Source organism: Cotesia typhae, unplaced genomic scaffold, assembly GCF_013202065.1.
Source record: "Cotesia typhae breed Kobodo isofemale line unplaced genomic scaffold, CoteBio_Ctyphae contig_22, whole genome shotgun sequence".
NCBI classification, from domain to species: Eukaryota; Metazoa; Arthropoda; class Insecta; order Hymenoptera; family Braconidae; genus Cotesia; species Cotesia typhae.
The window spans coordinates 2,139,909-2,166,737 of NW_027423728.1; the positions used below are offsets into that span (position 1 = coordinate 2,139,909).

The window sequence follows — 26,829 nt, forward strand, 5'->3', positions numbered from 1 at the left end:
AATACTTGTGATTTTTAATATTGTACTAAATTTTATATAATAATAAATGAATAAAGTTTCTGCAGTTGACATTTTTATGTTCTTAAAATTAGTGGAAAGAACAATTTAAATTAACATAAGAAATATTATTTGGAAATTTCTTATTTGATTTACGTTATCATCATTTTTTGTTACTTCTTCCCATGAACGGGATTTTTAGGTAGATTTCTTTAGAAAGAAAATTTTGTCATAATATGTTTCATTTCATCGAGTAATGTCGAAAAATCGCATTGGCTCAAAAGTTTATATATGTGTTTATGTATGTATAAATATATGTGTAATATAACGCGCCATGTCAGCAAGATTGCGCCCACAGTTTTCAACCGATCTACATGAAATTTTGTGGGCTCGTTCTTTGGATCAATACCAAGATCAAGTTCGAAGATGAGCAAAATCAGCCGGTTAGTTTTCAAGTTGTAGGTGTTTGAAAATTTTTTTCATTTAAAAAAAATTTTGAATTTCGTACATTTTATGAAACGGACTGTCTATTCGGACACTGTGAAACTTTTTAATTAAATTTTTTTTTAATTATCTAATTGCTATAAAATTCCAAAAAAATTTTTAATGTCTGACAACTTCAGTGTCATTAATTTTACCCGATAACTTAACATATTAAATATTTAGCATGAAAATTAATCTAGCAGATATTAGATCATTTTAAAAATTTTTATGACAAACAAATTATGGCAAAAAAAACAGAAAAAAAAAAGTTAATGTGTAGAAATTTCCAAAAATAAATAATGCAATTTTTTAAAAATAATTTTTCGGTACAAATCTGTTTGTTAAAAAAAATTAAAGAATAAGCAAGTGACTGCTAAATTTAATGTCATATATTTAACACGGGTATATATATATTATATTAAAATAATACAGATTAGTGATTTTAAGAATCAAAATTAACCGCCAATCAACACCGATGAAAACTGGCTGCACATAAATATTACAGTAGAGGACTCTACGCTCTATAGTCAATTTTCTCTCCTTGAATCCTTGGTATAAAAAAAATAATATCAATCAAACATAACCTTAAATTACCTCAGTCATTGAACACTGTTCACGATTTTTATTGAACAAATTAATTGTTAAAAAACAAAAAATGGCCAGTACATCGGCGACTGATCAGTCAACGATCGCTCAAAAAACATGGGAAATGTCAAATAACGTTGAAATGATCAGTACTATGGACGAAATATATCGTTACGATCGTCAAGAACAACAAGACATTTTAACTGCCAAACCTTGGGACAAGGAGTAAGTAACTTAATTATTTTAGTGTTTTTACTTAAACAACAACAATAATAATTTTTTTTTTTTATGACATCATAGTTATTAGTTACTTGAAAATTTTTTAGTTCTTTTTTTTAACAAGCAAACTTGTTCTGAAAACATGTTAAAAAAATGTATTTAAAAATTGTTTTAATTTTTACATGTCAATTTTCTTTCTAATTTTTTTTTTTTGCCAAATTTGTATGAAAGTGAAGTTAGCTGACATTTCAAAATTTTTAGAAATTTTTTATTGAAAAAATTTCAATTAAATAATTAAAAAAAATAATTTCACCTGTAAAAAACTTGAAAATCTATAAATGTAATTTTATAGAAATATCTTTTTAGCTGTAGTTTAATTAATGAAAAAAATCAAAAATTTTCAAACGTCTGCTAACTTCAGTGTCATTAATTTCTTTGTTACAATAGTATATTACACACCGAGGGAAGTAAAGTAAGAAATGTCTCAGATCACATGTAATTGTTGGCCGAGGCGAAGCCGAGTTGGGTGTATTATTTAAATAAATAATGAAATTTATTTATTCTATTAAAATGTCTTCATTAAATTATGACTCGAAAGGAATATCTTTACAAGGAGCGCTCTTGTAACCAACTGACTAAAACTCAACTGAACTTAATAATAACAATAATAATAATAATAATAATAATAATAATAATAATAATAATAAAATTATTTTTATTTATATTATATATATATATATATATACTATAATATAATAACCATATTATTATTATTATATATATATATATATATATTTAATTTACAAGCATGTATGGAATATACCCACATTTTATGCTTGTAAAGGTGGATCCTAGGAATAAGTCCATGCACAGCGTGTATTTCAAACACGTCCGTGACCATGGCTTGTCCACCCAGCTGACATTCTCTTTCTTGAAGTCAGCTGGCCTGATGTCCGAGACCGAAGGGTTTATATTTGCCTGCCAAGATGGTGTTATCAACACTCTCGAATACCGTAGCAAGGTGCTCCAGGCGCAGCTTCCGGACACGTCCTGTCGGACGTGTAAACAACATCCGGAGACGCTGATGCACCTTTTGTCGGCATGTCCTGTGCTGGCAAGAGGTGCCTACATACAGCGTCACAATGCTGCCCTGCGAGTACTCTATTATCATCTCAGATATAGCTACGGTATCGATGAGACACCAGTGCTGCCTTATCTGCCAGGAGATATTCCGCAGGTTGTTGAGAATGACAGTTCCAAAATTTATTGGAACATACCATTCGCAACAACCCGGCGGATTGACCACAACAAACCTGATATTGTGCTCTTCGACAAGGCTACTCGTGACATTTATGTCATTGAGTTTTCGGCCCCAGCCGAATACAATATCTCGGCCAAAGAAGAGCACAAATACCAGATATATCAGGATCTCCTGTTTGAAATTGGCAAACTCTACCCAGGTTACCGTGTCAAGCTCATCGTTTTGGTTGTCGGCGTCCTTGGAGGGATGAAACAGTCTTTTGTGTCTTCACTTGCGAAGATACCGGATTGCAGTTCAGCAGCCGTGTCTCTAGCAGTGCGGATGCAAAAGGCTGTCATTTTGGGATCCCTGCGTCTACTTAGGCAAATGAATTTGGCCTGCTGCACTCACTAACCGCCTTGTTGTGCGGAGTGGTGCAGCAGTAATGGATGGCGCTCAGGCTGGGCCCTCGGAGAGTCGGACTCCGGGGAAAACCCCCCTGAGCAATTAATAACAAATAATAATAAGACATAACTAACTTATTACTATATACTTATTTCTATAAACATATAAAAAATATCTTATATCATATCAACATCTATCACCATATAAACATTCATTCCTCGAAATAGTATTCGATACCATGGATTAATTTTGAACTCTGACAAGAAAGTAATGACCCATATTCCAACAATTATTAAATGAATTTTAATTTTTTTTACAGTCCGCATTTTTTCAAAGATATCAAGATATCAGCATTGGCTTTATTAAAAATGGTAATGCATGCACGATCAGGAGGAACACTCGAAGTTATGGGTCTTCTTCTAGGAAAAGTAACAGCAAATACGATGATAGTAATGGACTCTTTTGCTCTGCCTGTCGAAGGAACTGAAACACGTGTCAATGCTCAAGCTCAAGCCTATGAATATATGACTGCTTACATTGAAAATGCAAAACTTGTTGGGCGACAAGAGAATGCCATTGGATGGTACCACAGTCATCCGGGATACGGTTGTTGGTTATCAGGAATAGATGTATCAACACAAATGTTGAACCAAAATTTCCAAGAACCTTTTGTTGCCATCGTTATTGATCCAGTGAGAACGATATCTGCTGGCAAAGTTTGTTTAGGAGCATTTAGAACTTATCCAAAAGGCTACAAGCCAGCTAATGAAGAACCGTCAGAGTATCAAACAATTCCATTGAACAAAATTGAAGATTTTGGTGTTCACTGCAAGCAATATTATTCATTGGAAGTTACTTATTTCAAATCATCACTCGATCGGCGTTTACTTGATTCACTTTGGAATAAATACTGGGTGAATACATTGAGTTCCTCAAGTTTACTTACAAATGCTGACTACACAACCGGGCAAATATTTGATTTATCCGACAAGCTTGAACAGTCTGAAGTTGCTCTAGGACGCGGTGGACTTATGATCGGTGCTGATTCTCATGATCGTCGTACTGAAGATAAACTTGTTAAAGCTACAAGAGATAGCTGCAAAACGACAATTGAAGTTATTCATGGCTTAATGGCGCAAATAATTAAAGATAAACTATTCAACCAAGTTAGTACAAAATCCATTGAGTCACAATGATCCTTTTTCTTTTTTAAATATAATTAAAATAAAAAAAAAAAAAAAAAAAAATACTTTTTTATGTTACATAAATACTAAGTATAACGTTCAACTAATTTAATAAAAATAAAATATCTTATAATGGAATAAAAATACGTTTTATTTTTACACCTTGATTCACTAAAAATTATATACAGCATTAATTAATGTTAACATGAAATTGTTCATAAATGAAATTTATGATCATTTATTATATTTATATTTTACTTATATTCTAATTATTTTGCATTTTTATTTATAAAATTAAGATAATATTAAGAACATGTAGGCAGAGCTCATACCTTTCCAAAAAGGAAGATTATTTGACAGAGCTGAAGGGCTGTGTCACAGACTTTAAAAGCAAGGCCACTCAGATACATACCCACCTGATCTTTAAAACGTAATAATAATTTTTAAAAATTCAATTTTTTTTTTTAGTTTTAATACGCATTTACCACGTCCACCTCACGCCAAAATAAAGGACGGAACTACCATTGATACTGATAATTTTCATAAAATATTAAAAAATAATAGCAATAATAATATCTACGAAGTCTTAAAAAAAAAAGACAATACGATAGCGACGCTTTTTTTCCATTAAAGTATAAAAGTTAAACACTGGTATGAATTTAATTTTTGTTGTTTTTCATACAATTAATGACTATTTCGTCAGTAATAAGATAATAAAAAATAAGTCCAATTTTAAGTACAGAAATACCTGAATTTCATTTAAACATACATCATAGTGGTAAAACTTTGTAAATTTATTTTTTTAGGCAGGCGTATATACAATTTTGTCATCAGTTGTATGTTGTCACTGAACTCCCATCAACGGAAAATTATTTACTTCTGTTTGCTCTAATACTGGACCCGATGGTCCGGTATAAGAGATACGTAAGCGCATTCGTAGAACTCCCTAAAAAATAAATAGAATATTAAGTACATATAATAAAATAGCTAATAAATATTTATAACTTACATTATTTAGACTTGATACTTTAAGGACTTGAGTAACTTGTCCAGAAGGTGCAATCACTGTACCAGACGGTGAAAGCATTTGCAATTGGAATGCCTGTTGAATAAAATAAAATTCAGATTTATTGATATAGATTAATATTGATAAACATTATTTAAAAGGGTAAATATACAAACTCTAGGAACTGCTGCTGAAAATACAAAGTCTGTGAGTGGTATGATATTTGAATTTACAGCAGTCATATTGATAACAAGTAGGTCAGGTAAATCATCAGGACGCTCAACTGTGAATGTGATCTTTAAGCCATTGCTATCAAAAATAACCATGGTTTGAGCGTCATTTTGAGCAGTCGAATTTAGAAGTCCATCAACCATAAAGTTTGTTGAAGGGCCAAAAGATTGTGATGGTGATTGAATTTGACCGATTACTGATGCAGGAGCAGTAGGTGTAGTGTTAAGATCAAGACCACCGAGAAGATCCAAAAGATTGTTGTTGGTAACCGGAGTGATTGCTGGTAATGATGTGGTAGTTGGAGAAGAAATAGACGGCATGCCTAAATCTGATGATCCAAGAAGATCTAAGAGAGCACTTGAATCAGTGCTTGCTGAAACTTGTTCAGTTGGTGGTTTCTCTTCTTCCACATCTTGATCTCCATTAGCTATACCGATAATCCCATTCGCTTGAGGTTTAGCTGTTTCCATAGGTGGCATTCGTTCCAGTAATGCTGGTCTCAGATGATCATACTTCCGGAAAAGTTGTGAAAATTCAATACCTCGTTGTTGTAGTTCGATATGAAGATTGCTGCCGAATGTGTCAATTATCTGACGGATCTTTCTGTAAAATCGAGGAGGTCTACTGAAACATTTAACTTCCAAAATCACGAATGAAATATCTAGGATGGACGAAAGGACAAGGGAATGGCGTAATGTATTTATTAAGCTAATTTAAATAATTTTACTCACTCATTTCCACATTGGAATCTCGTACTTAATTTTGTTAATGACAAAAGTGTATATTGCTTAGTTATGACTGTATTTTGTGGACTCCAAAGTAACCTCTGGTATACATCAATGACATCATCTTCAGTTAACTAAATTGATAAAATATAATTTAGTTTTTCTCCTGATTGGTAAAACAGTTGTAAGAGTATTCATCAATTTTTGACTAGTTCTTATTTATTATTATATTTTAATAATACTACTTCATTATAATAATCATATCGCGTTACTAATGCTAAAAGGGCGTATAAAAAAAATTTTTTTTCCTCCAACCAATTTAAAAATGTTTATAGTATTTAGATCTGTAAGAAAAGTGAATAAACATTTTTTTTTTGTATACGCCCTTTTGGCTCTAAAACAAAAAAAAATTTAAGTCAATAGAGCGTATCGTTTTTTTTATTTTTTTTTTTCATAATTAATTATTTAACTCAATTTAGTTGAAAAAAAATATGGATTTGAATTTCAAAAAAACCAAAATAACAGTAACATTCTATTTGAAGAAAAATGTATTTGATTCAATTACAAAATTTTCATTTCTATTGACCCAATAATCATGTCTCCACTGATAAAGTGTAATGAAATATGTTAAATTGTACAAATTAGAAAATCATATCAGATTAAAGTATTTTTTCAAAGTTTAGATTTCCAAGCAATATATATTTATTATTTTTTACTTTCAAAAGCAAAAGATAATGATAATGGAGACGGCATCGGAGTAGTGCTTAATTAAATTGTTATTTTAGTTTCTTCTTTAATCAAATACATATTCTCTTCAAATAAAATGAGTAGAAGAGTCATTATTTTTACCAGTGTTATAACTTTTTTTTTTTTTTTTTTTTTTTTTTTTAAGGCTAATAATTAATTATTATTAAAAAAAATGATACGCTCTTCTGGCTTCAGAATTTTTTTGTCTTAGAGCTATTCACTTTTCTTACAGATCTAAATGTTATAAACATTTTTAGCTTAGTTGGAGTGAAAAAAAATTTTTTATACGCCCTTTTGGCATTAGTAACGCGATATTTTGTCATGATTTTTATTTGGTGGATGACAAATCTTAAAAATTAATCTTTACTTATTAAAAATTTATTTTTTATTTATGAAAAATTAATAGATCAATATTTAACTTTTTAGAAATTTTGTTGTCGGCATTCTATGTTTAAACTAAAAGTAATAGTGGGAGAGTAGAAAAAATAATAAATTGAAACTTGAAGTAATTAGATGAATATTTAAAATAATAAATTAATATAGAAAAATAATTACATTAACAGGAGCTTCAACATCTTCGGGAGGCTGTGCATAAAGTAAAAGATCTCCATATTCACCAATACACCATGTAGCAACTTGAGCCAACGGTTGTTTATCAAAAGTGTCTTTCTCAAGTGCATGCCAAAGTGCATTTACTGCATAAGCCTGTTGCGTTTGAGTTTCTGAGATTAGTTGAATTGTGCAGGCGACGACGTCATCTCTTACATAATTACCAGCAGCTACAAGGACTTTGAACAATGTTTCAAGATGCCAACGTTTATTTGGAGCATATCGCTCAGCAGACATAACAATATTACTGCTACACTGAGCTTTAAATTCAGGATCAGCACGTTCAAGAAACAGAAGAAGTTCTTTCATCATATTTTTAATATTACTTGTGTTCACCAGAGCGAAACTCAATTCCATAGCACGCCTTCTTATTGATACATCAGGATCTTTCAGACACTCAAGAATTGTTGACCGGTGCCTTTGCACTGCACTTGTATCAACATAAACTGTTTTCAGAAGAGTATTCAAAGCAACATAACGGATGTTCTTGTCATTGTTAAGTAGAAATCTTCCAAGTATGTTGACTGCTAATACTCTCAATCCACTTTCTGATTTAATATCCATAATAGATAACACTGTTTCATATAATATTGTATTGCCGACATTTTTACTTGTTTCTGTATTAGTAGCTACTTGAGCTAAAATATCATTCATAGCTTCTGAAGTTTCGACATCATTATGACCAAGGATTCGCAATAATCGAAGAATTTTAACTTGAAGGAAAGGATCTGACACACCGGAAACATCATGCTCTGGCGAGTAACCCGCGAGGATCAGGTTCTTGAGAATTCTCACAAGATTCGGAACAATCTGAAATAATTTATTCCATTAATTTAAATGGTCACAAATATTATATTTTCATTTTAATCAAGCGACAGAGAAAAAATAAAGAGAAAGATATAAAAATTTAATTTCATCAAGAAATAATGCATATACCTGCAGAAAAACATCATTTATAAAATATGAAATAATTAATGATCAGCTCTTGAATTAATTTTATCGTTAAATTCAAGACAATCTTTTTTACAATTTAAATGTAATAAAATTTAATACGGAAATCATTTGTATTGATTAATAATAAAGGAAGAGTTAAGGCCTTATATTATCGAAAATTTTCAAAAATATATCTTGAATCATGTTTTTATGATAAAAAGGTATTTTTCTTTGATATTCGATTTACTGAGACCAATTAATTGTCGTGTTTTTCCAAATTAACGTTTCATATAAAGCAGTGATTATGAAAGGTCTTTATGAATGCTTATCGGCATTACAATATGTAGTTACTTATGTTTTATGTTAATCAATTCATCTGAATGCACACGATTAGATGTAAAAAATGGCACCGAGTTAATGCAATCAAGAATAAACAAATAAAAGATACATTAAATTAAGTGGTAACCATGCTTCTGGATGGCATAAGATGTTTGTATTTTTCGAACGAAGTACCTCGTTCTAATGTAAAAATAGAGTTTATGTCCTAATTTGAGCTCTTTGTATTAATTTTAAGAGCCTGCTAGATAGCATTTATGTCGTTCAGGGTTAATCCTTCCAATGAATTGCAGCCCTTCCCTTGTCAGCATATTGTTATTTTTTTAAATTAGATTAGAATCCAATGAGATTTCTATGAGACCAGATATTACCCAATAAAAAAAATAACAAAGAGATACATTTCGAGCAAATAAAAACTTATTCAACTTTTCCTAGTTCTTATAATTACAATAAAGTTTACAATTTTTTCGTTCTTTAATTTTGACTCTCGATAGTACTTTCACAATTTTCCACTAAAAGTAGTGGAGGGTCTCATGACACCTCTAAGTCAAAGTTAAAGAGACTCTACTGTAATATTAGGAGCTCGAAATTGGATAAAATTTTTATTTTTATACGAAAAAAAAATTTTCCAATCTACATATATATTAAAGAATAAATATGTTAATGAAGAAAAAACAGTTAAAAATCATGCATTTAAATAAAGCACATTTAACAGATAAATATTCTTTACCTCGCGGTGGCCGCATTCCTAAACAAGATAAAAAAAACCAGATTTTTATATATTATGAAATTCGATGAGATTCGCAAATACGTGCAGGAACTAAATTTAAGCTATTTTTGCCACAATATAACCCATTTTATGAATATTAATACAATATTAATTTATGAATTTACCTTTTTAAAATGATTCAACGTATCAATGCTGTTCTCACACATTTCTGTGATAAGAGTAACTCCAGTAATAAGAACACCATGATTTTTTTCCGTCAATAAACTTCTTGTTGCTGGTAAAAACATCTCCATTAGCTCTGGAACGCGTCGAATTATTCTAAATGCGCATAGTGCAGCTTTTTTTCTAATATATGCATTTGGTGATTTCATTAATCGTTCAACTTCAGCGGCAAGATCTCGTGCCATACCAGGTGATGCAATAGCGCCCAATGTACATAGAGCTAAACCAATAACAAACTGCGTTGTGCTATTCAAATCGCTGATTAAATAAAATAAATTATTTTTTTTTAGTATATGGTAATTAATGGCAATAAATCGTAAATTGTCCACTAAATGATAAATTTACTTTTTTAGACAATTGGTAATAAGAAGGTGGACATCTTGTCTTTCATCAAGTAACAACATTGCACCCAAGTAACCAATACGTTTATCGGTAAATCTCGTCGAGGCAATAAGTTTGAGACATTCTAGTTGACCAAAATGAGCAGGATAACTTTAATAAAGAATAAATAAGTTAAATTAATTTTTCAACAAGTTTGAATTTTAAATAAAAATAAAAATATAACTTTAAGTAAATATAGTAAACTTACCCTAACATATGGATGTAAAGAAGTTTTGCAATATTTCTACATCTCCAAACACTGTCTTCTTCACGAAATGTTGATCTTATGTATGCACACTCCTTATTAACCACCGTGCGTTCTTCAGCAGCTGTACGAGCAGCCCTTATTTGTCTGATTAAATCTCGTAATCTCGTTGGTGCTGGCATTCTCACTGTTGATACTTTCAAATTAACAAGTACGTTATCATAGTGCTGTGTCAGTTAGCTTGGATAGTGATGCGTTAAACAAAATAAAGCGGTATATGATAAAATAATTTAATTATAAATACAAAATACTAACTCTGTCCAAATACTTTGTATTTATAATAATATTTATGGATGAAATAATAATTTATACGTATAAGGGGTTTGTTTAATCGTAGTTTATATGCAAGCAGGAAGAGGAAAAATCGAAGGAGTAATAATAAAAATCAAAACCAAGTCAACGTAATGAAATTAACACCTACCTCTTTCAACAGCTTCATTAAACGCCTGTTTTATGGAAGCCATATTAAATGCCGGATTAAATCTGTAATTATAGCTATGTTAATTACATGCTCATAAACCATACAGTTATTTTTATGAATACAATTAAATAATTTATAAATCTATGTAATGCAGTGGATATTTATTTATTTATTTATTATTTGAGTTAGTTAATTATTATTATTATTACTTTTAAAACTTTTATTTATGGATTAATTAATAATTATCTTAATTGATCAGTATTTTAATATCATTTAAAAGAATTACCCATGTTCTGAAGCATTCATGATTGTAGAACTTGTAGAAAAATCTTGAAATGTATAAACCAAATTGAAATATAATTAATAAAACTCGACAAACAGTTCCTGTACTTGCTTAATCCTGTACAGATGATATATGATACACAAAGTTAAAAACTCACAGCACACAAGAGGTTACAGACTCCAATTTAAAATAATTATTTAAAGTTGAAAGATAAACTTGACAAGATATCAACCAAGTTATCTAGATTAACGATTTGTATTCAAATAAATATTTATTGAATCATATCATTGTAAAAAAATACAACAGACGTTACATAAAGATCATTATTATCAGGGTTAGATGTCAGATAATTTATTGTCATTATCAACTGGACTTTAAATAATTATTTAGAGTCTGAAAATACTTCAGGATACAAATATAAATAATTTATAAAAGCCAAAATATTTATTGTTCACCTCAATACCGAACCTTCAATAAAATGGGAAATAATTATTTATCTGAAAGCTAACAAGTGCCACCTCATCCATGGGTTGGTTCCGTGATTCTCCAATCTTCAATAAACTTTTTTATGACAGTGACAATTGTTATATAGAAAGAATTATGCTCATATATGGTATGTCAAGATAATTTATTGAAATTTATTCCAGGGCCTACCTGGATCCCAACATTCAGTGTGATGGGACAGATATTATTTCTTTAATAACTTTAAAAACCATAATTATAATCCACGTTATCAACTTTTAGTATTATTATTATAAGTATGTACGAGAAAACACCTACATCGGTAGTCTTGTTTTTCAGTCTACCTATATTTTCTTGACTATTTACTCTACCAAGATGGCCGATATCATTTACGTTGTCTTGTTTTCTAATTCTTATTTGTTTATTTATTTACTTATTCGATTCTATAAGTAAACTTTAATATTGTAATTAATAGCTTGATACTTAAAGATACTTTAAAGGATTATAAGTTAATAAATAGCATAAAAATAATAAATATATTAAATATATACGGTTAAAAAATACGTGGCATGTAATAAACGTTTTTCTTGTACTAAAAGTTAGTTTGAGTTAAGCAGTTGGTGGTATTGGGAGCGGTGAAAATTGAAATACTTTCTTTTTGCTAATTCCAATAAAATAAGTAGCTAGTTCAATAAAATTTAAACTTTTTAGTAATTTTTTTAAATGATTGATTTATTTATGATATCTAAATTATTAACAACACTGCATTAGCATAGTACTTATCAAATTAAAAATTTTTAACAATTATTTAGTTAAAATTTACCTTCTATTTAATTCCGGTGGGAGAACACTCCAATCCTCAGTCTCATAGTACGCCCACATAATATGCAATTACTTTAATAATGTATAAAAAATTCAAAAAAAAAAAAAAAAAAAAAAAAAAAAAAAATATTTACTTTTGTAAAAAAATACTTATTTACATTAATTAAAAAAAAATCTTATTAAATAACTTGAGAATTTTCACTGAAATAAGTTCCTCTGTAACGTACAATTTAAGAAACTCAAATGTTAAGGTGCTGGGCTGCTTATCTCTTATCGCATTTTATGCATTGATATCGTCAGCTTACGATACCTTTATTTGAGTTTACTGATCACCTGAATGACTATTATTCTATTTATAAAAAGATAAATAATAGATTACACCAATTATTTGATAATTTTTTATATAAATTATATGTTTGATACATTTAGATGCCTAATGTTTCCATGATTTTTATGCATTAATTAAAAAAAAATATATATATACTTCAAATGTTAAAAGAAACTAAATTTTATTTTAAATATAAAACTTTGATTTAAGATAAATCGTTGTCGTCGTGATTACGAGGCGGACGAACATCACTGTTTCTTTTTATACAGTCAACAAGCCAATGGATTCCTTCGTTAACTCCATCACTAGAAAAAATTTAGTTAAATATATTAATTGTAATTATTTATAAATATTTATATTTATTGATTTTTTGCTAGTTATATAATTATTGTCTGTAGTAAAATGCTTTGAAAAATTATTAGTACAAATTAACACAAGAATTTATTTGTTTTTTATTAAATATTTGAATTGTCGATTTGAAAAATCTGATTAGTTTGAAACAATCGATGATATCAATTTTTAAGTGATAGAATTAAAAATACAAAAAGAAGTACAAAATAAATTTTAGAAAAATTAAAAATAAAAACAGATTTTTTTGCTAAAGAAAAATTTTGCTTAAATCCTTAAGAACATATAATAACAAATGTATGGTTTGTTATAAAATATTGAAGCATGGAAACTTTACAAATTCAATCGAGTAGTTATTATTTTTAAAGCTACTCTATAGTTTAAGTGTTTTTTTCCATTAATAAGTGATAAAATAATTATTCACCTTCTAGTTTACTTCCGCGGAAAAATTTGTCAATTTTTAGAAATAAAAAGTCATAAAATTTAAAATAAACACACGTTTAAGAATATTTCTTAATCATTTTTAGTCCCAAATAAATACAACAATATGGATTTTTAATTTGTAGTTTTAGAGATATGGAAAAAAACGTAAGGCTCAAAAGTAAAAAATTTGAGACATATTTTCTTTGAAATAAATATATTTTTGGCTTTTTAGACTTAGAATAAGTTTAACAAATTATTTTCAGAAAAAAAATTTTTTTGTCTTCAGGTTTGAAAATTTTGAATTCTCAACAGCCGATCCCCTCTTTTTTCGCGTCGCACTCACTGTAAGAAACGGTACCATTCTTGATGCACTCATGATTATAAAACTATTGCAGTTTTATGTTTTTCTTTTAAATAAATGAAAATTTCGAAAAAAACGCTCTGCTACGAAATAGATAATCAAAAAAATCTTTTACGTAGAAGAGCATTTTTTTTTAGAATCTTCTTTTTCTAGGAGAAAAATATAAAGCTGCAATCGTAGGGACCGGTGGTTAAGCTATACGAAAGTGTCGTTTGAAATAAATAATTGGCTGCAATAAATTTTTAAATGTGTAAAAAGTCCTGATAAATCCACGCCACGTGAATGTAAAGGCTCTTATACTCACGCTGCGTCGATTTATCAGAATTCTTTACGTGTGAATAGACACTTCTAAAAAAATTACATTTCTTTTTAAATTTGCAAAATCATCAAAGCATATAATTTTAATAAATTAAGTTGTTTCACAAAGATGGTCAATTAATGAATAATTGAAATCATCCTTTTTAACTTGTCCAGTTATAAGTTCAATCAATAAATCAGATTAAATTTTTCAGTCGACAACCAGCTAACTCATCATAGAGCGAAAATTTTTATTTTACTTACCCTTTTAGTGCTGATACTGGCATAACCATACAGTCTCGCCGGCCGATTAGATGAGCATTTTTATTAAATATTGGTTTTACTTCACGTATTCCCATTGAATCAAGTATATCTTGTTTGTTTGCTAATACTAGAAGTGGCACTCCTGTTAAGTGTTCAGAAGATATCACACGATCTATAAAAAGTTATCTATTAGCTCTAACTGAATCTATCGAATTAGGGACTAAATAAAACATGAAATTATATTTATGAGTCAAGCACAGTTAATTTATTTTAAGTAATAAATAAAAGTTACCAAAAGTTTCTTTGGAGTCAGGAATGCGCTCTCTATCCGAAGAGTCCACAATATAAATTACTGCATGTGATTCTGCATAATACTAATAAAAAGAAAGCATATAAATAAATAATTTAATCCATGAGCTTAATCGTTAATGAAAATAAAAACAGTAGACATGAGATATATTATAATACTGAAGTTAGCGGTCAGCTGTCAATTTTAAAAATATTTTTAACAAATTAATTACAATAAAAAATGCTTCTAAAAATTTTCACTTGTAATTTTTATTAATTTTCACATGTAAAACTTTTTAATTAAATTTTTTTTTTTAATAATTTAATTGGTACAAAATTCCAAAAAAATTTTTAATATCTGTCAACTTCAGTGTTGTGATATTTAAAAAATTTTAATTTAAGAAATAATTAATGTCTACAGTTTTCTGTATCATTATAATGACATTCAAGTTAGCTGTCACGTGACAATTTTTTAATTTTATTTAACAAAAAGATTTGTTTCAAATAATTATTTTTAAAAATTGCATTTTTATTTTTCTAATTTCTAGTTGTCAATTTTTTTTTTTGCCATAGTTGATTTGTTATAAAATTTTTTAAATTATTAAATATATGCTAAGTTAATTCTCATATCATTATAACAATTAAATTTATCAAAAAATAAATAATACTTTATCCCATAATGATTGTAACTCTTCTTGTCCACCAAGATCCCAAAAATTAAGTCTTACTCCGTCTATATCTATTTTTCCAATATTGAGTCCTACCGTTGTTGTTATTTTATTAGGATTCATTCCCTTGTAATTTTTTGTAAATTTTGTTTTTGCCGCTTCTAGGTAAGTCTTAAACAAACAACAGACAATATATTAATAATTGATTTTCAATAATAGAACTGACAGTAACATAATGAACATAACCTGATTGTTAAATAAACTTACTGTTTTTCCAGCATTATCAAGCCCCAAAATTAAAATAAAATATTCATCTTTTTGTACAAGATATTTATACAAGCCATTTAATAATGTGTACATCTTTTAATTTAATTATATTATTCGAATAACTTATACGTCATCTGATCATTTTAATTTTTATTTCTCTCTTTTTTTTAAATTATACACACGTAACACTGTTTGGATAATTCTACAATGTGATTTACATTTAGAACAACAACAAACAATAATTCATGTTTCGACTATCGATTACTCGTATTCAACAGAAAGTCGCCGTCGCAAATATATGACGTCATATGGTAGATATATCGAGTCATCGATATGTTTTCTAGTTCTATCAGTTTGAGGTGTTTGAGATTCCGATTATTCCGATTTCTTCAGTACTTGGTCAGCACTAATCAGCATTAGTGCGGTCATTGTCATCACAGGTGTGTATTTCAATAATAATATTAATTAAATAATAATAAAAATTAATGATATAAAAATACTGTCAGAATATTTAATTTATTTTTATTATTTTTTGACAGCAACTCATATTTCTACAGAATAGTGACGATAACCATGACCTTGAAATAAATTATTATTCTAGTTTTATTGAACAATAAAAATAGTTTTCATTATTTTAAATAAAAATGTGTACATCATTGTCAGTACTTAGTCAAACAAGTTTTAATACTAGTATTTTAAAACTGGGAAACAAATTAAAATGTTGTCAAACACCTGGACTCGTTATTAAACTTGACAATACTACTAGGAGGCTGTATGTTAAAAATATATCACAAAAATTATCACCGGAGAGCTGCAAGTTATCAGCATCATTTTTCAACTATCATCAAAGATTATCTTACGGAACAACAGCGATAATGTCCGGAGTTCCTGGAGCTCTTTCAAAACAACAAGCTAAAGATTTAGCTGTACGACTTACATCCGAGGAGAGAGAAGTTTTAATAGCAGCTCTCAAAGAATGCCAATCAAATTCAGTTAGAGCTGAGTATGAAGGTAAGAGTTATTATTTATCTATAAAAATAGAATACATTTGTGAAATTAATTGTCAATTTCAATACTGAAAAATTTATTCTATTCAAATTTATTGCTATTTTTTTTTTTAGATTTTTGAAGCTTTAATTGCAAATATCTCGCAATCCTATGTACGTAGTGAAATATAATCAATTTTATTGGAGCATTATTTTTATAGGTAATTAAATTTATGAACTTTTAAATAAATTAAAGATTTTATTTATAATTAAATAAATATATTATTATCAAATTTTTTAAACTTTTACATTCAGTAACGTTTATAAAATTTAATTACCTATTTGAGTACTTAACGAATTAATTGATGTATGTATATTACTAGGAAAGATACTTGTAATTAAAGCCTTTAATATTTTTCCAATATATCAAATAATTAATGATTCTGATTTTTTAAATAATAAAAATAATAATAATAGCGACAATACTTATTATTGGAATTTGATGTCACTACTTTATACAGTTAGTAATTATTGATGACTCAACAGTGTCAACAATAGTGATGATAATCAAATATAGAGAATACCTTTTACAATAGTGATCCTACAGGTCAATTGGCTGCATTTCGATGGAGAAGTAAATTTGGGCGGCCAACTGGTGTGCCAAGTCTGGGTGAAGTCGATCCAACTGGAAGTTATTGTGCTGTACCTGATGATTGGCTATTGAGGAAGTATGGTACGAAGAATGTCCCGATAAATTAAAAACATGTGTGTATTTGAAAGTACACATGTATAATGTCCCTTTCAGCTTAAAGTGGAGGCAGCGAGGGTGGCGGACTAATTTATTTATTCATTTTTCAAACAAATAATATATGTAATGCTTAATAATTGATTAACAGAATATGTAGAATGATTATTAATTCTTGATACTAACAAATAATAATTGTGCTTTAAGTGGATCCATGCAGCGAACAGCGTAAGCTCGCATGCGAAAATGTATCATTGTAATACAAAATAATTAATGTGCAACATTTATTATTTTAATTTATGTTGTTTTATTTATTTTTTATTGATCATTGAGCGATAGATATAACACATGACAGCTACTGTATATGTATAGTCATATCACCTCAGCTTGTCAATTATTAATTTAGTTTATTTACGTCTATTGTCTCTGCCTTCCACCCAAAGCTCTATTGGGCACTTGCGCATCCAAATGTCTAACATACCTGTACAAAAAAATATAAATCTTACTGACACAGGCTATCTCCTTTCTGCTTTATCTTTCACACGGACAATCTATTCTGTAAGTTCGTCTAAAATATCAACTTGACATTTTAAACACTGAGTATGGCTTTTATATTTTTTATTTTATTCTGCACTAATTATTTAGTTGAATATTTCATCTATTATTTGTAATTTCGATTTATTTAAATCAATATTCTTGTCTTTTCGTTGACTATTAAATAATTTTAATATTTGATAATTCAATTTTTATAGTAAATTTTATGCAAATCGAAATTACAAAGTTATATGACTATATTTATTAATAAAAAACTTATTTAATTATTTAATCTCATTAAAGTTAATCTCTTGTAGCGGAAACAGTCCCACAACCGACACGTCGTGATTTAATGCGAGGTAAAATTAAATTATACTTTAATTAATAAACTTATTTAATAAACATATTATTTCATTTCAGTATCAATCGCAAATGCTATTCCTTTTATTGGATTTGGTTTTCTCGATAATTTTTTCATGATAATTGCGGTAAGTATTTTTTTATCTATTTATAAAAAATAAATCAAAATATAAAATAAATAAAATCATTTTATCGTTACTTCATAGGGCGAGCATATTGAAGCGTATCTGGGCGCAATCATTTCAATATCAACAATGGCAGCAGCTGCACTTGGCAATACAATTTCAGATATATTAGGAATAGGATCAGCTACGTATGTTGAAAGGCTAGCTCAGAAAATAGGATTTAAGCCTCCTAAACTCACACCTGTTCAATTGGATTTACCCCGCTCCAGAAGGGCTGCGAATATGGTTTGTAATTCATTTGTATTTTTTTACTACTCATTTTTTATATATTTACCTAAAAGTATTTTAATAATAACAAGTTACACTTTTTCAGGGTCGTGTAATTGGTGTAACAATTGGATGTATACTTGGAATGACTCCACTATTTCTTCTTCACACTGAAACCAAAGAAGAAGAAAAGAAAAAGGAATAGTGTGATTTAATTAAACTATCATATTAGACAAACTTTTAAACTGTTTATAGATGCCATATTATGACTTATGACAAATATTTTTTTCATTACTATATAATTTTAACTCGAAAATTGTCTATTGATTGGATCACGTCTGCATCGATGCTTTTTTTTTTTTTTTTTTTTTTTTTTTTTAAATTAATAACCAATGTAAATAATGTATCGTTAGAAATCGAAACATTTAAAGTCTTGTCAACACTTTGTCGATGCAGTGATCGTTCTGAATTTTTTTATCAAACTCAATTATTAAATATAAATAATTTTTGTGATAGCTTAAAATTAGTGCAATAGAACGTCAAACCGAAAACTTATACAATTATTAATTATGAGGACCAAATTATATCTGAAAATTAATAATAATAACAATGATAACAACAATAATAATGATAATAATTATTATTTATTTTAAAAATTACTGAATTAAAATCCAAGGATAGTAGAAAAAATACATATATTTTTTTACGTTTCTTCTGTAATCCACCCTTATTACTTTTTTTTTAGTATTTAAATATTCTTAACTATTATTTATCCCAATAAGAAAAATATATCCAGTTATAATACATTAGTATACGTTTAACAGTTATATCAAATTTTTCTGTAACTCCTGTTTGTCAGTCGATCAGAATTTGATATTAAAATTATAATATTAGTAATCTTATTAATAAGTAAAAATCGGTTAAGTATTACTGGTGACAATCGAAGCATATTGTCATTACGTAACCAAGATAATATAATATCCATTTTTATTATGGATACTCAAAATAAATCCTTAAAGTATCTTTCCAATTTATTTCAACAATAATATTTTCCCATAAAATATGATCACGTAATAGAGATTGACTGTTCGTAATAAATGCTCCTGGGTTTTTTAGTTTATCATTTTCAAATTTAAGTTGTGATTTTGAAACATCATATTTTGAGAACCAATTAATAATAGTAGACACCCATCCTATTTTATCAGGGCTTGTAGAAATAGGAGTTTTAACAATGCAATTTTACACGAAACATTGCATTTCAAAAAAATCATCAGGTAGCTCTGTTTCTTCAATTAGTTCTGTTTCTGATACAATGAGTTCTGATTCATTTAAAGTAGCAGGTTTACTGGACTGTTGAAGTGCTAAATAAGTTCCTGGGATATGACTGGTTATCAGTGCAGAACCAAAGAGAGTTATTAGTCCGATGGCGTATGTTGCTATACAAACAGTCGATATATTGAAAATTGCATTTATTATCGCAGTAATTCGTATCGTATCCATTAGATATGTTATTTCAGTGTATGAAAACCAACCACGTTTTTTGGCCTCTTTATAAGCCATCAGTTCTTCTAGCTTACGTAATCGATTCCAAAATTCTTTGTCGTTGACATAAATTGACCAATTCTATAAATTTATAATTATCTATAAAATTATCAATTATTTTTGCCTGTTTAGCTTTTCCGATCGTTCGTCTGATAGGTTTCTGAGTTACTATATTAATATTAGAAAAGGTTGTGTGAAATCAATATTTCACATCTTCAAACTCATCAAATTGACTGTTAACAATTAATACTATTGTAAAATTATGAACGTTTTATGAATGTTATTACATAAGTATAAATCATATGTATAATTTAAATTGACCATCTCAGTTGAAGTAATTGAAAGAAAAAAAAAAAAAAATATATCGGTGTATGTAAATCTTGATTAATAATTGGTGTTTGACCAATTTAAAGAATTTGTGAAAGTGTAGAAAAATTAGATTACAAATTTCAATTGCTGCTAATCAATTCAACAATTGGAAAAGCTAACAAAAATATTATTTCACTACTAAGAAAATTTTGAACAATAATCTTAAATTTTTCTTAGTTTGTTTTTAAAAACTTACAATTGCATCAAGAAATTCCATTTCTAAACGATTCATTTGCGCAAGTGTTAAGTCACCTGATCTAGCCCATTCTACATTAAAAACTTCATCATCTTCACCGTCATCATTCAAAAATTTACTTGCCACCATCTGCAAAAAGTTATCATTATTATTATTAACTGATGAACAATAATTTCTATCAAGTAAAATAATTATTTTTACCAAAGAAACAAGAAAGAGTTCGGCAGGTGCAGCTTTGTACAAATACTCAGGATTACAGTCTTTTAAACGCTCCAAATAAAGTAAAGCTAATACAAATGAACAGGGTGAGATACAAGCATTTCGAGAGATTCTGCTAGCTTCTTCAACGTCAAGACGCTCGAGACTGCATCCACTCTTTACTTCAGAAAACAATTCCGCGGCAAATTCTATACCAACGTAAAATTTAATAGTTTTTTTTTACATCATGAAAAATTCTCAAAATTAAAAAAATCCGTGATTAATTCTTACCTGTAACTGGTAGACTTAAACGATCAGTCATCGGTAGTTTTGAGTAATAAAGAGACTTGGTAATACGGTTAAGGAATAGATTATGATCTCCCATTGTCTGTAAATAATAAGTAAACTATTAGAATTAAATATAAGTTTATTTAAAAACAGAAACATTTAGGTATATTTATATGTTAGGTTATACAATTATGTGATTTTTCGCTACTGACCTTAAGCTTTCTAGACAACCTTTTCCCTCTTGATGTGTTTGACATATTATATTCTTTAAATTGTACTTTAAATACTTACCAAATAATCTAATTAGTTCCTTTTATAAATAAACAAACGATAATTTTTTAATTGTATCTCAAATACTTTACCAGTAACAAAAATACGTAGTTAGCATGACCTTAAAAGTAAAATAAAAAATAGAAAAAAAAAGAGTTCTATTTGAATTATCAACAGACGGTAAATTTTGTAATTATATTATAAACAAACGCAGTGCTCAGTGTGAGTTCTGAAGAATCAAGAAATCAAAATATGATGGACTTTTTGTAGAAATTTATTGCTACTAAAAGTATAAAAGTATATTGTCAACGAATCCAGACAGGATCATATGTATGTAAATGCATTATCATAAGTGAACATTCTGTTTAAAAGTTTTTCATTTAATGATACTGAAGTTTGCGGTCAGTTGTCGATTTAAAAATTTTATTAACAAATTAATTACAATAAAAAATGCTTCTAAAAATTTTCACTTGTAATTTTTATTAATTTTCACATGTGAAACTTTTTAATAATTTAATTGCTATAAAATTCTAAAAAATCTTTAATAACTTCAATGTCATTTTATTTAAAAGATCTGCATTTTTATTGAATCGATAGTTAGGCTAGACACGTTGCATATACACATATATACCTGATTCGATCGCTTTCACTCTAGTTGCGCTATATGACATGATATATATCCTTCTCTATTCTTCCTACAAATCTTTATTCTCTGTAGGTTATGTATTATATATTATAGGTATATCAAAAGTAACATGTTTGATCACGCTGTAGACTTGTAAAAAGAAGATTAGGCGATTTATAATTTAAAATCTAAAAATTTTCTGTAAATTTCTTTCAAATAATAACTAGTGTAATTATTCTATGTAACTCTGAAAATATTTGAACGTTATTGGCTGTTTTATCAACAAAATTAAGGTATTAAAAATTACTCCACGTTAATATACCTGTTTATAAATTTGAATTAAAAAAAAAAATATGAAACATTCTACCATTTGCATCTAAATTAAATATCAAAAGTAATGAATCATTTAATATAATCCATTAAAGTTAGCTGTCACTTGACAATTTTTTAATTTTCTTTAACAAAAAAATTTATTCTAAAAATGATTTTTAAAAACTGCATTTTTAATTTATTAAAATTTCTACAAGTTTATTTTTTTAGTAATTTTTTTGGCTATAATTTATTTGTTAAAGAAAATTAAAACAATTGTGAAGTAACAGCTAAATTTAATGTCATAAAAATTTACTGATTTACTAATTATTGATTGATGGATTAAATAAAATAAAATAAAGTAGAATTAAGAAAAAAATTAATCGATCGCTAATGCAGATGAATTTATTTTTCTTAATCTACAAATCATAACTAAAAAACTAAATAATATATTTTTTAAAGCATGTCAAAAACAAAATAACAAATAAAATAGAAAATGTTCCGAATAATAGCGTAATTAATCAGAATATTTGATTATTTTTTTAAAATCTTATGTTTATTGAAAATGTAAATAAAATAGAAGTCTTAATGTCTACTTTCAGGAACAAATTGGACAATTTAAATGAATAGTATCGGTGAATCTTGTAACGAATTAAAACAACAATATGATGTTTGTTTTCAAACATGGTTTTCTGATAAATTTCTGAAAGGCGACATGAATGACTCTATGTGTGCTCCACTCTTCAAAATTTATCAATCATGTCTCAAGGTATTATTTGAATTTTTATTATTTGTAGATTTTTATTGATCATTATTATGGAGTCGTGCAGTCAGTTGAAAAAACAATATGATGAGTGCTTCAACACTTGGTTCTCCGAGAAATTTTTAAAGGGAGATATGGACGATTCGAGTTGCAGTTCTTTGCTACAAACTTACAAAGAATGCGTTCAGGCAACTTTTTTTTTTTTTTTAAATAAAGATAAATTCACTTCTATTTAAATAACGAACAATTAGTAAAATATTTTTATTAATACTTATTTTTTTTTTACAGAAGGCTATAAAAGATAATAAAATTGAAATAAAAGACATTGAAGTGAACCATTTGGGGACAGACAACGAAAAAGTACCGCCCGGCTGATGAAAAACAAAAATGAAGTTAATGCTAATTACTAAGAAAAGTATTCCACAGTGTTATATTAATTGTTCATTAAATATTGTAAAAAAATTAATTAAATTCAATGAATCGGTACACAAATTATTTAATCGCTTTTTGATGCATCACTCTCAGGTTCACCATCACTTGATGCTGATGGAGTCTCTTTCTTTCCTTTCTTAGTTTTTTTCTTGTCATCCTAAAAAAAAAAAAAATAATTCAATTAAAACCTCAAATAAGCGTAATTAAAAGAAATTAAATGAATAATCTTACAGAAGCAGGACGTTTCTCTCCTTTTTTAGGCTTCTCATCATCACTAACATCATCATTGTCATCATCATCATCATCACTTTTCGATGATTTTTTATTTTTTGAGTTGTCATCACTGCTTTCATCATCACTGATGTACTCTTTACTTTTAAATGAACCAGATACTTTCGTTGGAGAACTATCTTTTTGCTTTCTTTCTTTTCTTTTTTAGATTCTTTCTTCTTTTCACTTTTCTCTGGAGCCGTTTTTTCCATATTGGCTTCATAATCTTTCATTTTTTCCGTCCATTCTTTTTTAGCTTTAGCTGCTTTTTGTTCCCATTCCTAAAAAAAAAAATTATGTAGTAAAAAAAATAATAATAAATTGAATAAATGTATAAAAATGAATTACCGATTTATCTTTCATCTCTTTCCACATCTCTCCAGCCTTTCTAGATACTTCAGTAACACTAATACCTGGGTTGTCTTTCTTAATTTGTTCTCTAGTAGCATTTAACCATAGCATAAATGCCGAAGATGGCCTTTTAGGTTTGCTACTATCCTTTTCTTTTTTATTTTTACGTGGTTTTCGTGGTTTTTCTGATACTGTTTTAGCCGATTTAGATTTCTTTTTTTCTTTATCTTTCTTCTTTTCTTTTTTACCGCTACCATCAGAACCAGCATCTGAATCATCATCACTGTCAGAGGTACCAGGATTACTGTCATACTCTTCAGCAACATCACTTTCTTCTTGAGCTGGATTAAAATCTTCATCTGTGGATTCATCTTCAGAGTCATCCTGATTATTATCATCATCACGTTCTTTAGCTTCAGCTTTAACTCGTGCAAGGTAAGCATCAGGTTCATCTTCTTGGTCACTGCCACCGAAATCATTGTCGTAATTCATTTTATCTCCTTTACCACGGTTCTTAACACGTAATTTCTTAGATGATATGAAATCAAATAATTTACCATACTCTTCTTTTTCAATACTACTGAATGTATGAACAACACCACTTGTAAGTTCTATTTCAAAATCAAATGAACGTGTTGAACCGCCACCACGTGCAAAATTAACAGAGGCTATTTCGTCAAAACGTATATGAATTGGTGGTTTGTGGACATATATAAAACCACGTTCAAGTGGATACAAATAACCAGCAGCAGCTTTAAATGAACATCCAATAGCTGGTGTGCCAGAGTGCCCTAAGAATCCACCAGGTCCGGTTAATTTACGATTGATAATTACTTTCATAACTTTTCCTAGAACTTCATAAGTTGGTCCTGACAGTTCTTTCGTTAATTTATCTTCATACTTCTCTGTCAGCTCTTTATCAGTGAATGGCAATTCAATCGACGTTTCTTCCTCTTGATTGAACAATAAAACAAGATAGTGATAACGAGTCTGACCTTGTTTAATTGGTGGATCCAAACTCACAACAAAGAACATTTGTCGACTGTCTTTGTGAGGCAATAAAAACAGCCTAAGTACCGTTGACATAGGAATTTTGTAGTCAAAAGTTTTACCGTGTAATTGAAAGAATGTTTGAAATATTTTAATGTCATAACGACCACGTGGTGTAAGACATTGAATTTCTCTGAAAATGGCAATAGCATCACCACTGACGCTAATAACAGAAGCTTTCTCCATGACTTGTTGATGAAATCCATCAACAGGATCTTGATCAGCGCTGTCACTAACAGGAATGTGAAATCTCATCTCCATAAGACTCACCGGAGCATCATCATTTTGATGAAATTCTAAAGTCACTTCATTTTTACCAGTATTACATTGTGATACATCGCTAAGTGGAATTTCAAAAGCTGTGTGATGACCAACATCAAAACTTAAAACGGATCCATTAAATTTAGCCGTGCCCCAGTTCCATCCTTTTAAACTTAATTCTTTTTCCAGCATATCTTTTTTATAATTGGCGGTGAAAAATTTTGCTATTTTTCCTGCTCACTTTCTTTAAATCCACGGAACCTGTGGAGAAGTCCATTCTTTAAAAATAAACGTAGACCCCAAGTTCCAACAAACTTTTGAAAATTGACCATCTCCAAATCATTTGCAGATATTTGTTCGACTTTTCCAGTTTTTTGATTTTTAAATATTATATGTTGGTCAGTCAACTTCAGACGGCCAGGTGTCTAAAAATTAAAAATAACTTGTTTATACAAAGTATAAAGTTGCTTATGATAATAAAATATATGTTTACTATGATTAAACTTACCATTGCACCCTTAACCTCTGCAGTAATATCAGGGTATTCCAAAAACTCAGTCATTTTTGGTCTTTATAATCAAAACAAATTTTTTATCTTTATAAATATCTCAAGAATATTCACTATTTATCAGTTTTACAAATTCACTTGCAATTATTTGTTTATAATTAAGATGTAAAATACATTATTAACCGGTGTAACGCTAGTTGCAAGAGCAATTGTTAAAGAGCAGCCCGCGTTTTCGTAATAAATATGGAAGTAGAGGTACCTCTACCCTCCATAGTAATAAACCAAGCTCTGTAAGTCTGTAAAGCTCCGTTTCTAACAAAACAACAGAGCATCACTAGCATCACTATTTAAATTTAAAGGTGAATTTAGAATTGTACAAAATAGCGCGAAATTTGAAATACACATTTTTCTTTTGATTGTCCAACTTCGATTTTTTTTCTAAAATTCATTCATGTAATTTAAAGCATATTAAATTGAAATAATTATTTATAAGAAAATAACAACAATTTCTTTTATTACGTTTTAATATCATAAAAAAATAGTTAAAAAAATGTGTTAACAATTTCTAATTTAATCAATTTCTTGTCACCATTAAATTAAATGAACATAATTGTAGCTAACGTTGAAAAAGATTTTTTTTCAATTTACAAATTATACAATTATTACAATAATTGTAGCATAAAAAATGCACCTGTAAATTTTTCTAAAAATCTTCAAGCGCACTTTATTTCAAAATTCAAATTACTCAAAAGATTAAAGATTAAATATTGTCAAGTAAAAATTGAAATATTTACTTTTATATAAATAAACATGATTTTTGAACTTGCTTGGTTATATTATTTTATTATTT

At 28.3% G+C, this 26,829-nt stretch overlaps 7 protein-coding genes across 21 annotated transcripts; 3 read left to right on the forward strand and 4 right to left on the reverse strand.

The window, feature by feature from the left end:
- The first annotated feature begins 1,046 nt into the window (after positions 1–1,046).
- Csn5 (COP9 signalosome subunit 5) lies at positions 1,047–4,257 on the forward strand. Its single transcript, XM_074237841.1, has 2 exons — positions 1,047–1,290; positions 3,249–4,257. Exons 1-2 carry the CDS (start codon positions 1,136–1,138, stop codon positions 4,123–4,125), a joined length of 1,032 nt encoding a protein of 343 aa, XP_074093942.1. The 5' UTR covers positions 1,047–1,135; the 3' UTR covers positions 4,126–4,257.
- Positions 4,241–12,361, reverse strand: Ap-1gamma (adaptor protein complex 1, gamma subunit). Of its 11 annotated transcripts, XM_074237831.1 has the most exons (12): positions 11,657–11,975; positions 11,458–11,563; positions 11,006–11,119; positions 10,720–10,781; positions 10,242–10,434; positions 9,998–10,144; positions 9,595–9,910; positions 7,378–8,241; positions 6,082–6,209; positions 5,296–5,974; positions 5,123–5,215; positions 4,241–5,059 (listed from the first exon to the last, which is right to left on the reverse strand). In XM_074237831.1, exons 3-12 carry the CDS (start codon positions 11,023–11,025, stop codon positions 4,958–4,960), a joined length of 2,604 nt encoding a protein of 867 aa, XP_074093932.1. In that variant the 5' UTR covers positions 11,026–11,119; positions 11,458–11,563; positions 11,657–11,975; the 3' UTR covers positions 4,241–4,957. The 11 variants fall into 11 exon arrangements, with proteins under 11 accessions (XP_074093932.1, XP_074093935.1, XP_074093933.1 ...); XM_074237834.1 differs by having other exon boundaries at positions 10,242–10,425; positions 11,006–11,048; positions 11,458–11,976; XM_074237832.1 differs by having other exon boundaries at positions 11,006–11,048; positions 11,458–11,976.
- A 309-nt stretch (positions 12,362–12,670) lies between these two features.
- Positions 12,671–15,761, reverse strand: Arfrp1 (ADP-ribosylation factor related protein 1). 2 transcript variants are annotated; one of them, XM_074237845.1, is made up of 5 exons: positions 15,531–15,752; positions 15,264–15,434; positions 14,600–14,681; positions 14,308–14,479; positions 12,671–12,919 (listed from the first exon to the last, which is right to left on the reverse strand). In XM_074237845.1, exons 1-5 carry the CDS (start codon positions 15,621–15,623, stop codon positions 12,820–12,822), a joined length of 618 nt encoding a protein of 205 aa, XP_074093946.1. In that variant the 5' UTR covers positions 15,624–15,752; the 3' UTR covers positions 12,671–12,819. The 2 variants fall into 2 exon arrangements, with proteins under 2 accessions (XP_074093946.1, XP_074093947.1); XM_074237846.1 differs by lacking the exon at positions 12,671–12,919 and adding an exon at positions 13,586–13,727 and having other exon boundaries at positions 15,531–15,761.
- Positions 15,762–15,832: 71 nt separating this feature from the next.
- Positions 15,833–18,936, forward strand: LOC141524158 (transmembrane protein 65). 2 transcript variants are annotated; one of them, XM_074237843.1, is made up of 7 exons: positions 15,833–15,970; positions 16,070–16,541; positions 17,124–17,249; positions 18,113–18,154; positions 18,216–18,283; positions 18,362–18,565; positions 18,654–18,936. In XM_074237843.1, exons 2-7 carry the CDS (start codon positions 16,175–16,177, stop codon positions 18,750–18,752), a joined length of 906 nt encoding a protein of 301 aa, XP_074093944.1. In that variant the 5' UTR covers positions 15,833–15,970; positions 16,070–16,174; the 3' UTR covers positions 18,753–18,936. The 2 variants fall into 2 exon arrangements, with proteins under 2 accessions (XP_074093944.1, XP_074093945.1); XM_074237844.1 differs by lacking the exon at positions 17,124–17,249 and adding an exon at positions 17,469–17,489.
- Positions 18,937–19,172: 236 nt separating this feature from the next.
- Positions 19,173–21,536, reverse strand: LOC141524155 (uncharacterized). The gene is given in 5 exon segments (XM_074237840.1): positions 19,173–20,170; positions 20,655–20,783; positions 20,856–21,061; positions 21,144–21,240; positions 21,353–21,536. Coding segments are annotated over 5 exon segments (1,110 nt in total). The 5' UTR covers positions 21,398–21,536; the 3' UTR covers positions 19,173–19,537.
- Positions 21,537–21,620: 84 nt separating this feature from the next.
- Positions 21,621–23,715, forward strand: LOC141524160 (TP53-regulated inhibitor of apoptosis 1). 3 transcript variants are annotated; one of them, XM_074237849.1, is made up of 3 exons: positions 21,621–21,740; positions 23,142–23,295; positions 23,396–23,715. In XM_074237849.1, exons 2-3 carry the CDS (start codon positions 23,161–23,163, stop codon positions 23,480–23,482), a joined length of 222 nt encoding a protein of 73 aa, XP_074093950.1. In that variant the 5' UTR covers positions 21,621–21,740; positions 23,142–23,160; the 3' UTR covers positions 23,483–23,715. The 3 variants fall into 3 exon arrangements, with proteins under 3 accessions (XP_074093950.1, XP_074093949.1, XP_074093948.1); XM_074237848.1 differs by lacking the exon at positions 21,621–21,740 and adding an exon at positions 22,105–22,328; XM_074237847.1 differs by lacking the exons at positions 21,621–21,740; positions 23,142–23,295 and adding exons at positions 22,114–22,328; positions 22,947–23,113.
- On the reverse strand, positions 23,334–26,236 carry Ssrp (structure specific recognition protein). Its single transcript, XM_074237838.1, is given in 6 exon segments — positions 23,334–23,696; positions 23,771–23,947; positions 23,950–24,090; positions 24,158–25,698; positions 25,701–25,896; positions 25,980–26,236. Coding segments are annotated over 6 exon segments (2,202 nt in total). The 5' UTR covers positions 26,034–26,236; the 3' UTR covers positions 23,334–23,603.
- Between the last annotated feature and the right edge of the window lie 593 nt (positions 26,237–26,829).

What these genes read in the sequence shown, in the direction of transcription:
- Csn5 (XM_074237841.1), top strand. Translation starts at nt 1,136, where the DNA reads ATGGCCAGTACATCGGCGACTGATCAGTCAACGATCGCTCAAAAAACA. An exon ending in GCCAAACCTTGGGACAAGGA is followed by an intron (nt 1,291 to 3,248) that starts GTAAGTAACTTA and finishes TTTTTTTTACAG; the next exon opens with TCCGCATTTTTTCAAAGATA.
- Ap-1gamma (XM_074237826.1), bottom strand. Translation starts at nt 12,346, where the DNA reads ATGTGGGCGTACTATGAGACTGAGGATTGGAGTGTTCTCCCACCGGAA. An exon ending in CGTTGAATCATTTTAAAAAG is followed by an intron (nt 8,242 to 9,594) that starts GTAAATTCATAA and finishes AAATTATTTCAG; the next exon opens with ATTGTTCCGAATCTTGTGAG. An exon ending in ATGTTGAAGCTCCTGTTAAT is followed by an intron (nt 6,210 to 7,377) that starts GTAATTATTTTT and finishes TTATCAATTTAG; the next exon opens with TTAACTGAAGATGATGTCAT.
- Arfrp1 (XM_074237845.1), bottom strand. Translation starts at nt 15,623, where the DNA reads ATGTACACATTATTAAATGGCTTGTATAAATATCTTGTACAAAAAGAT. An exon ending in TTGATAATGCTGGAAAAACA is followed by an intron (nt 15,435 to 15,530) that starts GTAAGTTTATTT and finishes TGTTTGTTTAAG; the next exon opens with ACTTACCTAGAAGCGGCAAA. An exon ending in TGACTCCAAAGAAACTTTTG is followed by an intron (nt 14,480 to 14,599) that starts GTAACTTTTATT and finishes AACTTTTTATAG; the next exon opens with ATCGTGTGATATCTTCTGAA.
- LOC141524158 (XM_074237843.1), top strand. Translation starts at nt 16,175, where the DNA reads ATGTGTACATCATTGTCAGTACTTAGTCAAACAAGTTTTAATACTAGT. An exon ending in AGTTAGAGCTGAGTATGAAG is followed by an intron (nt 16,542 to 17,123) that starts GTAAGAGTTATT and finishes GTGATCCTACAG; the next exon opens with GTCAATTGGCTGCATTTCGA. An exon ending in ACGTCGTGATTTAATGCGAG is followed by an intron (nt 18,155 to 18,215) that starts GTAAAATTAAAT and finishes ATTTCATTTCAG; the next exon opens with TATCAATCGCAAATGCTATT.
- LOC141524160 (XM_074237847.1), top strand. Translation starts at nt 22,967, where the DNA reads ATGAATAGTATCGGTGAATCTTGTAACGAATTAAAACAACAATATGAT. An exon ending in TTTATCAATCATGTCTCAAG is followed by an intron (nt 23,114 to 23,395) that starts GTATTATTTGAA and finishes TTTTTTTTACAG; the next exon opens with AAGGCTATAAAAGATAATAA.